Source organism: Pongo pygmaeus, chromosome 5 (genome assembly GCF_028885625.2).
Source record: "Pongo pygmaeus isolate AG05252 chromosome 5, NHGRI_mPonPyg2-v2.0_pri, whole genome shotgun sequence".
NCBI classification, from domain to species: domain Eukaryota; kingdom Metazoa; phylum Chordata; class Mammalia; order Primates; family Hominidae; genus Pongo; species Pongo pygmaeus.
The window spans coordinates 111,205,295-111,220,825 of NC_072378.2; the positions used below are offsets into that span (position 1 = coordinate 111,205,295).

The 15,531-nt window shown below is 38.1% G+C and overlaps 1 protein-coding gene across 1 annotated transcript in view; it reads left to right on the plus strand.

Annotated features, from left to right (window-relative positions):
* Positions 1-6,190, plus strand: part of SLC16A10 (solute carrier family 16 member 10) — a 140,317-nt gene extending 134,127 nt beyond the window's left edge. The window contains exons 5-6 of the mRNA XM_054492240.2: positions 1,970-2,198; positions 5,175-6,190. Of these exons, the coding sequence (XP_054348215.1) occupies positions 1,970-2,198; positions 5,175-5,407 (462 nt within the window). The 3' untranslated portion in view covers positions 5,408-6,190. The remainder of the gene's footprint in view (positions 1-1,969; positions 2,199-5,174) is intronic.
* The last annotated feature ends 9,341 nt before the right edge of the window (positions 6,191-15,531 follow it).

Genomic DNA, 15,531 nt, shown 5'->3' on the forward strand with positions numbered 1-15,531 from the left:
AAGAGCATGTTTCCTATTTTGGTGTCAGTGGACCACTTGTGTTAAAGTTGTGAAAACCAGCATTCCTGAATTCCACCCAGAACTCACACTCTGCACCTTCAGAGGCCCTCAGATTGTGAGTGGCTGCCCTGAGGTGTACTACCAACCTCCAGCTTCCGTAGGTCCGTAGGTGTGCTAGTAGGGCCTAGGAAAAACAGAACAGATGAGGACAGTGATGCATACAGCTGCCTTATCTGGTCTCTCCTTCCTCCCTAGCCTGACTGCTATTGGAGGGCACCCTCCAGGCACAGTTCTGTTCACAGCCTGCTGCTGCCCACGTGGGCCATGGTTCCAGGATGGCTCCATCTTCTGTGCTTTGGGCATATTACTTAACCTCTCCCAGCATCACTATCTTCATCAGTAAAATGGAGGTAACATTAGTAACCACCTCATAAAGTTGTTATGAGGATCACCAGTGAGATAATCAATCTAAAGTGCTTACAACAATGCTTGGCACTTGGTAAACACTAAATAAATGATAGTTGCTATTATATGCATACTTTTAAAAAACCTGATGCTTTTAAAAACTTTTTTCTGCTGACTAGTGAATTGTTCAGTTTTTGTTGTTGTTTGAGACAGAGTCTCGCTCTGTAGCCCAGGCTGGAGTGCAGTGGCGTGGTCTCGGCTCACTGCAAGCTCCACCCCCCGGATTCACGCCATTCTCCTGCCTTAGCCTCCCGAGTAGCTGGGATTACAAGTGCCCGCCACCACGCCCGGCTAATTTTTTTGTATTTCTAGTAGAGACGGGGTTTCATCATGTTAGCCAGGATGGTCTCGATCTCCTGACTTCATGATCCGCCTGCCTCGGCCTCCCAAAGTGCTGGGGTTACAGGCATGAGCCACCGTGCCTGGCCATGAATGGTTCAGTTTTAACAGATTCTGTGCCTTAAAAATGTTATTAAATTGAGTGTTTCCTCCTTTTTTGTACCCACCATACTTTGAATATATAACTACGGCAGCATATAAACACTTCACTTGCACTTATTTATTTAAATGTCCATCTTTCCATAACCCAAGGGTAGGAACGAAGTCTTATTCATTGTTGAAATCTCTAGCACATAGCACAGTGCCTACCAAATAGTAGGCAAAATCAGGTGTTCAATTCTATTAACTACTCTAACACTGAACTGAAAGTGTTCAATGGCTCAAAATAATATAATAAGCCCTAACTCTGGGGTGCTTAAATTTATCTATAATGTCTGCCAGTGAAGTATACATAGTTTTAAAGGTTAAAAAAAATCAAGTGTTTAATGAATTTGAGCTGATTGAGCACTGACCAGATACAGGATCCTTAAACTTCATAATATCTAGTCCAAAGATGAATTTTTTTTTTTTTTTTTTTTTTTTTTTGGTACAGATTCTGACCTCAAGGGATTTGCAGGCTGGGAGGGAAAGTAAATATATAAAAAGTCATTTTCGGCTGGGCGCTGTGGCTCATGCCTGTAATCCCAGCACTTTAGGAGGCCGGGCAGGCGGATCACTTGAGGTCGGGAGTTCAAGACCAGCCTGCCCAACATGGGGAAGCCCCATCTCTACTAAAAATACAAAAATTAGCTGGACATGGTGGTGCTTGCCTGTAGTCCCAGCTACTCAGGAGGCTTAGGCAGAAGAGTTGCTTGAACCTGGGAAGCGGAGGTTGTAATGAGCCGAGATCACACCACTGCACTCCAGCCTGGGCAACAGAGACAGACTCCGGCTCAAAAACAACAAGTTTTTTTATTGTCCCTTAATGGAAATATTGAGAAAGTGCTAGGAGAACTCGAAGGAGATGATTATAGGAGTTGATTATGTATGTAAAATCAAAGTGAATGAGGCAGTGGCAGGGGGGAAAGGGGGAACCAGTAATGATTTAGAAGTCCTAAGCATGTTGCATGGTAATTGTGACATTCACTTCCTGTGAGCGGAGCTGACATTGTGGTGTCTGTCCTAGGTACTCTCCTTTTTCTTCATTGGTCTGATGTCCATGATGATTCCTCTGTGTAGCATCTTTGGGGCCCTCATTGCTGTGTGTCTCATCATGGGTCTCTTCGATGGATGCTTCATTTCCATTATGGCTCCCATAGCCTTTGAGTTAGTTGGTGCCCAGGATGTCTCCCAAGCAATTGGATTTCTGCTCGGATTCATGTCTATACCCATGACTGTTGGCCCACCCATTGCAGGTAAATATAATGATTCTCCAGTAGTTACATTAATTCATAGTATTTTCTACTTCAGGCCTTAATTAAGTCTCATTTATATGTAAAACATATTACAGGTTATCGATTACTGGTCTTTTGCTTTTACGTGTGCCTTACTGGTAACATTTTTAATAAGACTAGCTATAAATGGTATGTTGAATTTGCTGAAGAGTCCCTCTTATCCTTACTGGCAGCTAAAACACTGTATAAAACACTTTGGGAGGCTGAGGCGGGAAGATCACCTGAGCTCAGGAGCTTTAGACCAGCCTGGGCAACATAGTGAGACACTATCTCTACAAAAAATAAAAAATAAAAAAGTTAGCCAGGTGTGGTGGCATGTATCTGCAGTCCCAGATGCACAGGAGGCTGAGGTGGGGGGATTGCTTGAGCCCAGAGGTCAAGGCTGCAGTGAGCTGTGATCATACCACTGTACACCAGCCTAGGCGAAACCCTATCTTTTAAAAAAAAAAAAAGATGAAGATTCTGAAAGATTTCTAAATATGTCGGCTTTTGGTAAGAGATCATACATCCCCCTGAGGAGTAGTTTATGAAAAATAACATAATAGAAAAAACCCAAATGCCTGTAAATAGCTAATTGGATAAGCAAAATGTGGAATATCTACAGTGCAATATTATTCAGCCATAAAAAGGAGTAAGGTACAGAACTGATGCCACCAGGTAAATGGACCTCAAGAACATTATACTAAGTGAAAGAAGCCAAACATAAAAGGTGACATGGCTGGGCATGGTAGCTCACACCTGTAATCCCAGCACTTTGAGAGGCCAAGGCAGGAGAATCATTTGAGCTCAGGAGTTCCAGACTAGCTTGGGCAACATAGCAAGACCTTGTCTCTACTAAAAATAAAAAAAATTAGCCTGGCATGGTGACACATACTAATAGTAGTGTAGTCCCACCTACTCCAGGGGCGGAGGTGAGAGGATCTATTGCGCCTGGGAGATCAAGGCTGCAGAGCCATGATAGCACCACTGCACTCCAGCCTGGGTGACAGAGTGAGACCCTGTCTCAGAATAAAAGGTCATATATCATATGATTTATTTCATGTGAAGTATCCAAAATAGGTAAATTCATACAGACAGAAAACTGGTGATTGCCAGGGGCTGGAGAGAAAGGGATTGGGAAGTAACTACTTAATTGGAATGAAGTGTCCTATTGGCATGATGAAAATATTTTGGAACTAAATAGAAGCAGTGGGTGCAAAACATTGTGTATGTGCTAAATGCCACTGAATTGTTCACTTTCAAATGGTTAATTCTATCTCACGTGAATTCCACCTCTAGAAATTCCCTGAATGATATTATAAAGATGTCCTATGTTCAGTATTACTTGGGTGCCTGTATCAATTAGTATTAGAAGATTCAATATAAATATGATAAAATTTAAATGTATTTACTGTCATCCGTGTTCGGCACATGAGGTGCTCAGTGAAGGTTTGGCTCAATTCATTCTCATATCCTGAACTGTATTCCTAGTCATGAATCAAGCAAGCAGAGTTACTACTGAGCAGATCAAATACCGTTTAAGTTCAAAAGGTCATGGTCTCCTTATAGGAGAACCCTCCATTCCTTCTTCTCTCCCGCAGGTAATATACTATTCACTCTTCCTTTTATACCCTACAAGCTTAGTTTTACAGTTTCTAAGTCCACAGCAGATTTTATATAAGCAGCACTCTAGTAGTAAATAGTTTTGCTACCAGAAGTGACAGTTAACAGAGCAAGAATAAGGGAGGTAACAGGAAACTTCTAAAGCAGGCAGAACACCACCCCACAGCAACTGGCAGCAGAAAGCTGCTGGCTCACCAGGAGGCTCTGAGGGCATCATAATATTACAGCAGAACATAATCATGAGTGTTCATAAGGAGGAAGAGTTCAGTTATGTATGGAATGGTCTGATTCCAAAGATAGAAAACTTGTGCATTTACAGATGTTGTCTATTTTATATATGCAGAATGGATATACACATTTTCATGTGTTGGTACTTAATTGGACAAATGGTCAGCTATTTATTTAACAAAGTCAGATAGAGATTTAGTACAGTATGTTCCCTGGACATTTTAGGTAACTTAGGTTTTATAGTATAAGTTATAAGAGTTTAAAAACACTAAGATAACTTTTAAAACTGTGAGTCCTGGAATTTGTTAGAGAAATTAGAAATGTTGAGTACAGTAAAAGTTTTCAGAAGCAAAACCCAAATATAGAATGCCATTAATAATTCTTATATACTTATATTTTCTTCCAGGTACTTATAAACCTTAGTCTATTTCCAAAATGTATTTAACAACCTAACTTTCATCCAAATTATTAAATTTAAAATTTTTTTTAATTTTGAATTATAATGTTAAATAGTTTCATGTTATTTCATAAAAAACAAATACACCAAAGGGTAGTTTGAAAGCTGGGCATGGTGGCTCATGCCTGTAATCCCAGCATTTTGGGAGGCTGAGGTGGGAGGATTGCTTTAGCCCAGGAGCTTGAGACCAGCCTGGGTAATGTGACAAAACCCCGTCTCTACAAAAAATATAAAAATTAGCCAGGCATGGTAGCATGCACCTGTAGTCCCAGCTACTCAAGAGGCTGAGCTGGGAGGATCAATTGAGCTTGGGAAGTCAAGGCCTGCAGTGAGCCATGATTATGCCGCCGCACTCCAGCCTGGGTGACACAGTGAGACCCTGTCTCAAAAAAAAAAAGTCTACCTTTCTATCTTTTCAAGTAATGTCTTGGTATGAAAATCCAGAGGACTGTACTTTATGACAACGTTAAAGATATGAGATCTTTCTCTTCCTATCAAAAAAGGTTTATATTTCAGATCTGTTTCCTAAAAAAAAAAAAAAAAAAAAAAAAGTCTGATATCTGAGATGTCTGAATCAGTCCTGTGGCTGATCTAGACCTCCTACAGAGCCACACTTGTTCTCCCCTGGTGACAGCCTTTTCCCTTCTCAGGGTTACTTCGTGACAAGCTGGGTTCCTATGATGTGGCATTCTACCTCGCTGGAGTCCCTCCCCTTATTGGAGGTGCTGTGCTTTGTTTTATCCCATGGATCCATAGTAAGAAGCAAAGAGAGATCAGTAAAACCACTGGAAAAGAAAAGATGGAGAAAATGTTGGAAAACCAGAACTCTCTGCTGTCAAGTTCATCTGGAATGTTCAAGAAAGAATCTGACTCTATTATTTAATATCTTACATACCTCCACCAGACTGGACTTGCTTTTTGAATTTTAAGCAAGTTTCCTTTCCTTTTATACGAATTGCAAATTTCATATTTTTTTAATCACATCCTAGGAATAGCACAATAATTGGGAAATAGAACCCTTATCACTAGAAGAACCATTTTCTGCCACTAAATATCTCTGATGTTTCCATGAGTCTGAGGGCAGAGACTCTGGTATATGAAAACATGTCTGAAAGTCACATATTGTGAAAATTTGAAGCTATCTCAGTAAAAAGCAGCTTTGGAAACTGTGAATGATCTTTAGCTTGTACAAATATTTAAAAATACCTCAGGCTATACTGAAAGGGTTGCAGTTTGGTTAGGAGTGGAAATATTTTTTTTTGTTAATGATGTCTTCAGTTCTGGTACCTCTGTTTTACTTTCTTATGCTCTTTGGAAACTTTTTGCAAAATTTAAGCCTGGGTTCTAGATAATACCAGATCTACCTAAACCTCAAGTCTATGTTAAAGTTGCTTTCCTGCTGTTAAATAAGCTATGATATTAAGATATTCTGCTTGCTCCAGTGTCAAGGGACCTTCTGGGAGCAGGTGCTAACAAAGTGTTCTGAATCAATATGTGAGATGAAAAGGATTCTCTCCAGGAGGATCCTGAGCTGTTCAGAAATCATTTAAGTTTACAGCATTGTTCCCTTTGCATTTGCAGTGTGTTTTACTCAAGTAGCCAGAAACACCCCACGTTTCTGAATTTGTTTAAATTGTAACAATAAAGTGAAATAGAATGCATGAAAGATATTCTGGCAATTGTAACTTAGAATTTTTCTGACTTCCGGATTTGTTAGCACTAGAACCTGATATTTAAAGAAAGTCTTACTGAGCAGTTATCAAGTGGCAGTTACAGGCACAAATTGGTGGAGGCTGGAGGATGGGGAGGGGGGCAAAAACCCTTTATATTTGTGAAGAAAATATCTGTAGCTGATAGAAATAATTGCTTAAATTGGTTTATGAAATTAATGAGTCTGAAAAGGTTAAAAGCACTTATAAAAAGAACCAAGTCCTACATTTCCAGGACTTTCTGGCAAAAATTTGCACTCATATTATTTATCCTATGAACATGCCCATTATTTTTTTTTTTTGCTATTTATATACAGATTATCATAAGAAAGCTCTTAGTTTGAGGACCCAAAATAAAACCAAAGTCATGCCATGACCCATACTCATTTACAAAAACAAGAACACTTTCCTCTATCCCTAAAATTATACTTTAGTACTTGAGGCCTTTAAAAGTTAGTGCTTTTGATTGTGAAGACATTCAGCAATTTACTTTGTCATACACGCAATTGCACCTTACCACTTCTAATAGTGTCATATTTCATATTCAGGGGACTTAGATAATTTGCCTGTGGATGGTTCTTTTGCAGGAAAAAAAATCTACATTTTGACCATACTACCTTTTCGTGTTCTTATTGTAAGCTTTTAGAAAATGATTTCATTCACTCATGTCCAGTTATATAAAACGTTACTTTCTCATTTTTGAGAAGTTCAACAAAACATACTACTAAGACCAATCATCAAACCCACTATTATAAATGTTAATTTTGGCTGGGTAAGGTGGCTTGCGCCTATAATCCCAGCACTTTGGGAGGCTGAGGAGGGAAGATTGCTTGAGCCCAGGAGTTTGAGACCAGCCTGGGCAACATAGCAAGATCCTGTCTCTACTAAAAATAAAAAAAAATTAGGCCAAGCGTAGTGGCTCATGCCTGTAATCCTAGCACTTTGGCAGTCCAAGGCAGGGGGATCACTTGAGCCCAGAAGTTCAAGACCAGCTTGGGTAACATAATGAGACCCTGTCTCTACAAAAAATTTAAAAATTAGCCAGGCATGATGGTGCCCACCTGTAGCCCCAGCTACTCAGAGGCTGAGGTAGTGGAAGGATTGCTTGAGCCTAAGAGATGGAGGCTGCAGTGAGCTATGCCACTGTCCTCTAGCCTGTTCAACTGAGCGGGACCCTGTCTATAAAAGAAAATCAAAAACAAAAAATAAATGTTAATTTTTTTTTAAGTTTTAGCACAGACTCCCCTCAAAACACCTTCTCCCCAATTTTACAGAAAGTAATTCAAAAATGAAAACTTTACTCTCTAAAGACCTCTACAGTGTTTTTCTTTCCAAAATTTGACTGATTTTAGGAAAAAAAGTGATAATCTGAAACTAAAAGAAATTGCTTGGTTAGTTTCCATATTAAAATAGCAGTAAGAAGTATATATAACTTAGATCTCAGCATATGTGTTTGTATATTAAACTTCACATACGTAGTTTTCAGTTTAATGGAATGAATCAAACTGGGTCTATAACACTGAAAAAGTTCTTTGTAATAGACTCATACGGAAAATACTCTGCTATAATAATATAAAATTAAGAAGAAAAAGTATAAACATAAGATGCTAAATTCCATAAATGCATATTTAGTACTATGTTGTTTGTGGGAAAAGTTCTAAAAGTTTAAAATGCACAAAGAAAATGAAAAATACTAATATAAAAATTTGTGCTTTAATCTAGTCAAACTAAATCCTTTCTAATTTCTGAATGAAGTGTTACTGCTGCAATAAAGTGACCTGATAAGCCTAAATTTTTTGTGTTCAATCCAGACACTTTTCTGAGAGTCTGAAAAGAATACAGAGTCAGAACTCTGTTTTTATCTCCTCATCCTGTTTTTGATAAGACTCAGAAAATTCTCAAATTCAAAAGGTTCTGGCATTTGAGGCCAAGAAAAGCATGAAAGGGAGTAACATTTTTTATAGAAACTCTAGATTGGATACTATTGTAACAGATGGCCAAGAAACTTCCAGAAACATTTTGGTTAAATTTTATTGCAATGGATATTGCTGGGATCCATCCATTTAAGCAGTAATATACCACCCAGATTATTGATACTTTATGCAAGATGTGTTCATCTCTTTGATCATATTTATAATGCTTACTCCATAGTCCTGCTACAAGACTTATAATTTCCACTGAAAATTGCATAGTTCTTGTATTAAGATTCAAATTCTGGCTGGGCGCAGTGGCTCACGCTTGTAATCCCAGCACTTTGGGAGGCCGAGGCAGGCGGATTGCCTGGGCTCAGAAGTTCGCAACCAGCCTGGGAAATACGGTGAAACTCCATCTCTACTAAAATACAAAAAAATTAGCCAGGCGTGGCAGCGTGCGCCTGTAGTCCCAGCTACTCGGGAAGCTGAGGCAGGAGAAGAACCCAGGAGGCAGAGGTTGCAGTGAGCCGAGATTGCGCCACTGCACTCTAGCCTGGGCGACAGAGCGAGACTCCATCTCAAGAAAAAAAAAAAAAAGTAAAAGTACACATAGTTTAAAAGTAAACATGTTTACTTCGGATAATTCTAATCCTTTTAGCTGCATTTAAGAATATTTTAATTTATACCAATGTTACTCGAAATTGGCCTGTGTCCAGATGACTTTTGATGTTAAATCAATGGAAAACTGAATAGAAAGTATGACATGAGATCGGGGGAGGGGGAAGGCAACCTATAGCATGGGTGGCTCTGAGGAGTTCCTGCTGCTGCACTTTCATGCCCTTTCTTATGTACCTTTTGTCTTACTCTTCTTACATTATTCTTATCCTCATCATTTTTTCATTTCCCTTTACTTCCTCCTATCCTTCAAAAACCTCCTGAAGAGTTCATTAACATCCATGCTTAGTTCCACTGGTTGCATGGCTGGATATTTCCTACTGATCCCTGTAGTTTCACTGAATGGATCCCCACCCAATTTCGTGTACCTGGAGAATGGCTTTCTTTCAGCCTTCGGCTTAGTTCTAATGATCTACATTGAATTTAAATTACATGACCGAAATATTTAAGGGAAGAAATAAATTTCATACAAATTAGTATCTTTTATGCTAACATTTAAAACTTTATTTAAATTTTTAAGGTAAATGCTTTGGGGGGAAAAAAAACATTGCCAAGTCTTTAGCATATTTTCAGAGAGCATAATTTTTTACTTTGATTTCCATTTTCACTAAGGTTTCATTAAATCTTAGTTCCGAGAGCCCAGCATGAAGGGTAACTGGGAATGTAGTGTGCCTCTCTGATGCAGTTCCTAATGATTGTTCTTCAGAGACCTTCCTTAGGTTGGGTTACATTTTCTGGTGAATGGTGTTAGAGTAAATTCCCAGAGTTTAGAGATACAAGTAGAAATGCATAAGCCAATTAGCTCCAATTTTATAATATGTAAACAATTTAAACAAGTATTTAAAACTTTTTAGGAAGTCTCTAACACTGAAAAAAAGGTCATTGTTGCTGGTATAAACATTAAGGAGCAACTTTTACATTAGGTCAAAGATTGTTGCTTTTCCAGTGTGTTGTATTAAAAATAGAAGGAAATGAAACTATTACCTTCTTTTTACATCTATATGTTTTTATAATTTGAAAGGCAAGTAGTATCTTGGTGAATAAGAAATGCATCATCCATAACAATTTAATTAACTCTTAAAAAGACCAGCTTTTTGTCTTGTTATGAAAACAAAAGGCAATTTGTCATTCATAATGGTAATGTGGAATAAGAATACATCATAGAAGGAAGACTTGCTACTTTACTGACTTAATCATTAGTTCTAAGGCCATGTGTGGAGGCTCACGCCTGTAATCCCAGCACTTTGGGAGTCCAAGGCAGTAGAATCACCAGAGCCCAGGGTTCAAGACTCAGCCTCGGCAACATAGTGAGATTTCGTCTCTACAAAAAAAAATTTAGCCAGCTTGGTGGCACATGCCTGTAGTCCCAGCTACTCAGGAGGCTGAGGCAAGAGGATCGCTTGAGCATAGCAGGTCAAGTCTGCGGTGAGCTGTGGTTGCACCACTGCACTCCAGCCTGGGTGACAAAATGAGACCTTGTCTAAAAAAAGAAAAAAAAAATTAGTTTTGCTCTACTATACATGCTGACTTTTGTTGATAGCTTGGTCTAAAAAGACTGTCTAGAGCTGAATTTAAGAATGGTTCCGGAGCAAATAATAACATGGTAGACAAACAGGCCCTGGGCTCACTATAATTTCATAGCCACAACATGTTTATTATTAGTTGGCAGAGATTAATGCTTTGTGTTATAAATATACTATAGAACAATAGGTCACGATTCTCAAGAACGAAGGCCGAATGCTCACAGTTAAGTGTGAAGCTTGCATAAATGTCAGAACCACAATTATGGACCTACCATCAATGTGCATTTTATCAGATGACTCCTCCTGAGACAGTAAAGACTCATGGAAAATTCATGACATCTTTGAATCACTCAGAAAAATCTTGAAACTCAGGACGTAGTTTCCTTAGCTTGCCTTTTTAAAAATTATCAAATTTTAAATCGTAAACTTTGTCTTCACTTCCACACGTTCAAGGACACCTCTTTTAAAGTTCAATGTTCCATACTAAAGGGGTGCAAGCTTGCTTTCTGGGGAAATAAAATTCCCCATGGTACTATATTCCTGACAGATATAAAATAACATGAGGCTACCTCATTTTTGAAATAGATTTCAATATTTTTATTAGTAAGTTGGAAAGACAGTAGGAACAAAATGAAACCTTTCTAAGTACTTGATGACACCCACTTGATCATGACAATTCATCTATCTCCACTTTCCGTGTCCAGCTGAAAGCCCAGCTGAGTCAACTCCTGCTTCATCAGAAGGGAGCTAATGGTGATTCTGGGATTAAAAAGCAAGGGGGTTGCAAATTGTTAGTGGGGTCAAAATATCAGTAAAATTTCTTAAGTGCTTTGTTCTGATAAACGGATGTAAAAGTAACAAAAAAGGAATAACAACTAATATGGCCTGTGGATCTGACAAAGAAAAACCTGAAGAAATTCAGAATCTAGATACACTTAGATTCTAAATTAGACACACTTAGATTCTAATGAACACTTAAAATCCTTCGCCAGTGGCTTTTCAAGTTACACTGGAAGCTTGATTATGAAAAAGTTTTGTTTTCATTGGCAAGAGGGTAGATGATCAGTGATGACAGATTGTACAGCTGTGCTTGAACCTGACAACTTAACACATTAAACTCCTGTAAGAGACACTCCTTCCTAGTAGAACAAGGACTGGGACAATGAATTTTTGACTCACTGGAGTTTTTTAAAATGCTGTTCTTGAGTGTGGCAATAGTGTAGAAGTTAACCCAGTCTACCTAAAGAAGTTGCTTTGCCTTTTAATATGAGTGCTATAAGAAGAGTATTTTAGAGTTCAATGTCCCTAAACATGTATACCAATAAACATGTATATTGGTAGTTCCTAAACATGATAGGAACTACCAATATAAAATAACACTTAGAACTCAAATTAGATCGGTAATACTATTTCGGAGCCTGTGATGTATGACTTTTATTCTTTACTAGATATTTTTCAGTATCTGTCATTAGAAGAGTCAGTTTGTTAAATATTTTAAATGTGTAAACACAAAACCTTTCTACTGTGATCTTCCCTAATGAGTCAAAGTATCTTTCATAATTCAGGCTATATTGAAATGTTATTTCAGGAATGGAGGGTTTGTTATTAATAGTGCTGGGCCGAGCACAGTGACTCATGCCTGTAATCCCAGCACTTTGGGAGGCTGAGACGGGTGAATCACCTGAGGTCAGGAGTTGGAGACCAGCCTAATCAACATGGAGAAACCCCATCTCTACCAAAAATACAAAATTAGCCAGGTGTGGTGGCTCCATGCTGTAATCCCAGCTACTCGGGAGGCTGAGGCAGGAGAATTGCTTGAACCCAGGAGGCGGAGTTTGCAGTGAGCCAAGGTTGCACCATTGCACTCCAGCCTGGACAACAAGAGCAAAACTCTGTCTCAAAAAAAAAAAAAAAAAAAAAAAGTGCTGTATTTTGACCCTGGACTATGAACAGACTGTATAGTTGGTGCCTCTTTTTTTTCTACCAAAGATTATTAGATCAAGATTGGTGCTATACTTCATGTTCCTTTCAAAATTATTTTTCTTTTAAAAATATTAATATGCAACACAATAGAAAATGTATACAGCTAGCAACGTTATGCATGTTGCATTTTATATACATGACTGAGGAAAAAAGCTCACCTGTACAGTGATTATTGAGTTCCAGTATCTAGTTAGAGGTATGCAATTTTTGTTAACATATAAGACTTTAAATTACAAAACTCACAAGAAAATGATCACCAAATGAGAATGTTCTAATGAACACTACCTCCCAAGGTAATAACTTTAAAGAAAAAGTCCCTTGTCAATGTTTCTAGCACAAAGTGAGCGATTTAAATATATTTTGTAACTTTGAGGCAATGTGAAAATTATATATAATAGCTTCCTATTGAGCTGACTTATGTAGACATTTGGACATTTGAAACTATTTCGCAATTTTCAGGCTAAAATCAGAGTTTTGAGAGTCATCAATCTTAAAACATGGATAATGAGTTACTTGCACAGTTATATTTTTATAATTATTTGAAATTTCTCACTGAAAGTATCATTGTTTGTCTTTCAGATTTAACATAAACAATAAATACTGTGGCTGGGTCAGTGTCAGCAAATCTCAGATCTATGATTTATCAAGGGCTCTCAGCACCATCATTGGTCAGATTGTGTAACACCTATGTAAAATAACATATGGGTCTCCTTGGCCAGGCGCCGTGGCTCACACCTGTAATCCCAGCACTTTGGGAGGCCGAGGCAGGCAGATTGCTTGAGGCCAGGAGTTCAAGACATACGGGTCTCTTTAATGTTCTGTAAGTAGGATTCAGATGAATTGAGAATGACAGGTTTCTTTTTCTTTGTTTGTTTCTTTTTTTTTTTGAGATGGGGTCTTGCTCTATTGCCAGGCTCCAGTGCAGTGGCGCAATCTCAGCTCACTGCAACCTCCGCCTCCCGGGCTCAAGCGATTCTTGTGCCTCAGTCTTCTGAGTAGCTGGGACTACAGGTGCCCACTACCACACCGGCTAATTTTTGTATTTTTGGTAGAGATGGGGTTTCACCATGTTGGCCAGACTGGCCTTAAGTGATCCACCTGCCTCAGCCTCCCAAAGTGCTGGAATTACAGGCATTAGCCACCATGCCCGGCTAGAGAATGACAGGTTTCAGTTGAATTCTTCTCTTTTAAAAGACCCTGACTTAACTGTATTTTATGAGGATTTTATAAATATAAATTAAGAAGACAATACACACTCATTTTCCTAATTAGAAAGACCATGCATTCACAATCCAGTATACTGGATTTGCTTTGGTAACTAATGATAACACTTTTCTACGTTAACATGAGTTATATTTGGAAGAGAGAATGGAAGCTTGCTAATCAGAAGTTACATTAGGATGAGATTAAACATCACTCTAATAATAACTTCTGATGTAACTTAATGTGGTTTGAGATGTGTAAGATTGTAAAGGCATTGCACAATGCTTGATAAAAGTTGCATTTTGCTTTTGTTCTTCCACCAGTTTATTTTAGCCTTAAAGTTATAGCTACAACAAATTGAACCCTGTAGTTACTACTAAGAGAGAGTGTGGATATTTTAAGTATCTCCTAGTATAATATGACATTGTTCATGTGGACTTATTTTAATGTTTATTTGAAAATTAATTTTTAAATTATTTTGTATATTTTGAGTTAGAAAAACACACTTTATCATAGACACCAAAGCCAAATTATTCCAAGTGTATGCTATACACCGCAGTGCAGCTCTGCCTTTCCCAACCTACACCGGGGCCGTTTTTGGCACAATAGTTGTTCAAATGTAGATCACTATGCTGAATGATCATGCTGGATTTGACCAGTATGCAGTATTTTAGTACTTGTTAAAAAATGTATGCTTCTTTTTGAAGACTATAATTTACAATTTTTTTTATAATGTGCAATTTAATATAGATAACCAAAATCTTTTTAATGAAAAGATCTTTACAGTTGCTTGGAGGATAAGATTACTTTACTGTGGAAAAATGTGATACTCTCAGTAAATGCAATAAAAACTTTTTAGCAAATTCCTATAAGGCTTTGTGATTATGTTTGTGGAATTCTCTGGAGGGTGGGGGAGGGGAAATTACTGAAATGAAGGGAATAGTTTATGTTGAATAAAAGAAATAAGCTGTGTGCTTTTTACATTGCATATCTGTATTCTACATGCGTTTGGGTACTGTTATTTTCCCGGAGCAGGGAACAGGGATAGAAATGATCCAAAAGCTTTAGATAGTCTAAAAATCACTTCTATTTGATGCTTACTTTTTTTGTAGTTGACTTACATTGCCATTTTTCTTACATTGATTACACTTATTAAATTCAGATGATACTCAGTGAGCTTCTACTGATTGACAATTTTAGGGGATAGTCAAGAACCAGGCTGTAAATTTAAAAAGCAGTCCCATTACTGTGGATTGCTTGCTTGGATAAAAACTGACTCTGCCATCAGAAGATGTTTATGATTTGATGAGCCTTAACTACAAAGCAAATCATTATTTATGTTTAATAGTACTAATGAGATTTAATACATTAAACTGAAGAACTTGGCATTTGTGATATGTCATTTAATCCAGAAAGTATTTACATGTCAGAATGTGCAGGCCATTAGAAGACCTTTGAGGGAACTGAGGAGAGAATAGATATGACCATTGTTACTGATCTTAAGCAGGATAAAATTCATTCTCCTGAGGAAAATTTTTTTTTTTTTTTTTTTTTTTTTTGAGATGGAGTTTCACTTTTGTCACCCAGGCTGGAGTGCAATGGCGCGATCTTGGCTCACTGCAACCTCTGCCTCTCGGGTTCAAGTGATACTCCTGCCTCAGCCTCCCGAGAAGCTGAGATTACAGGCACCCACCAACACGCCCGGCTAATTTCTGTATTTTTAGTAGAGAGGGAGGTTTCACCATGTTGGCCAGGCTGGTCTCGAACTCCTGACCTCAGGTGATCCGCCAACCTTGGCCTCCCAAAGTGTGGGATTATAGGCATGAGCCACCACGCCTGGCCAGAAAATAATTTTTATAGAAAAAAATAGAAGAATTCTAATTAATACCGAAAACCTAATTTAAGAGACATACCAATTACCATAGTATCAGCCTTTTAGGACTGAAAGTTCTCAGAGTCTCCTATAGGTGAACCTAATACTTTTTAAATTCAGGAGTTCTT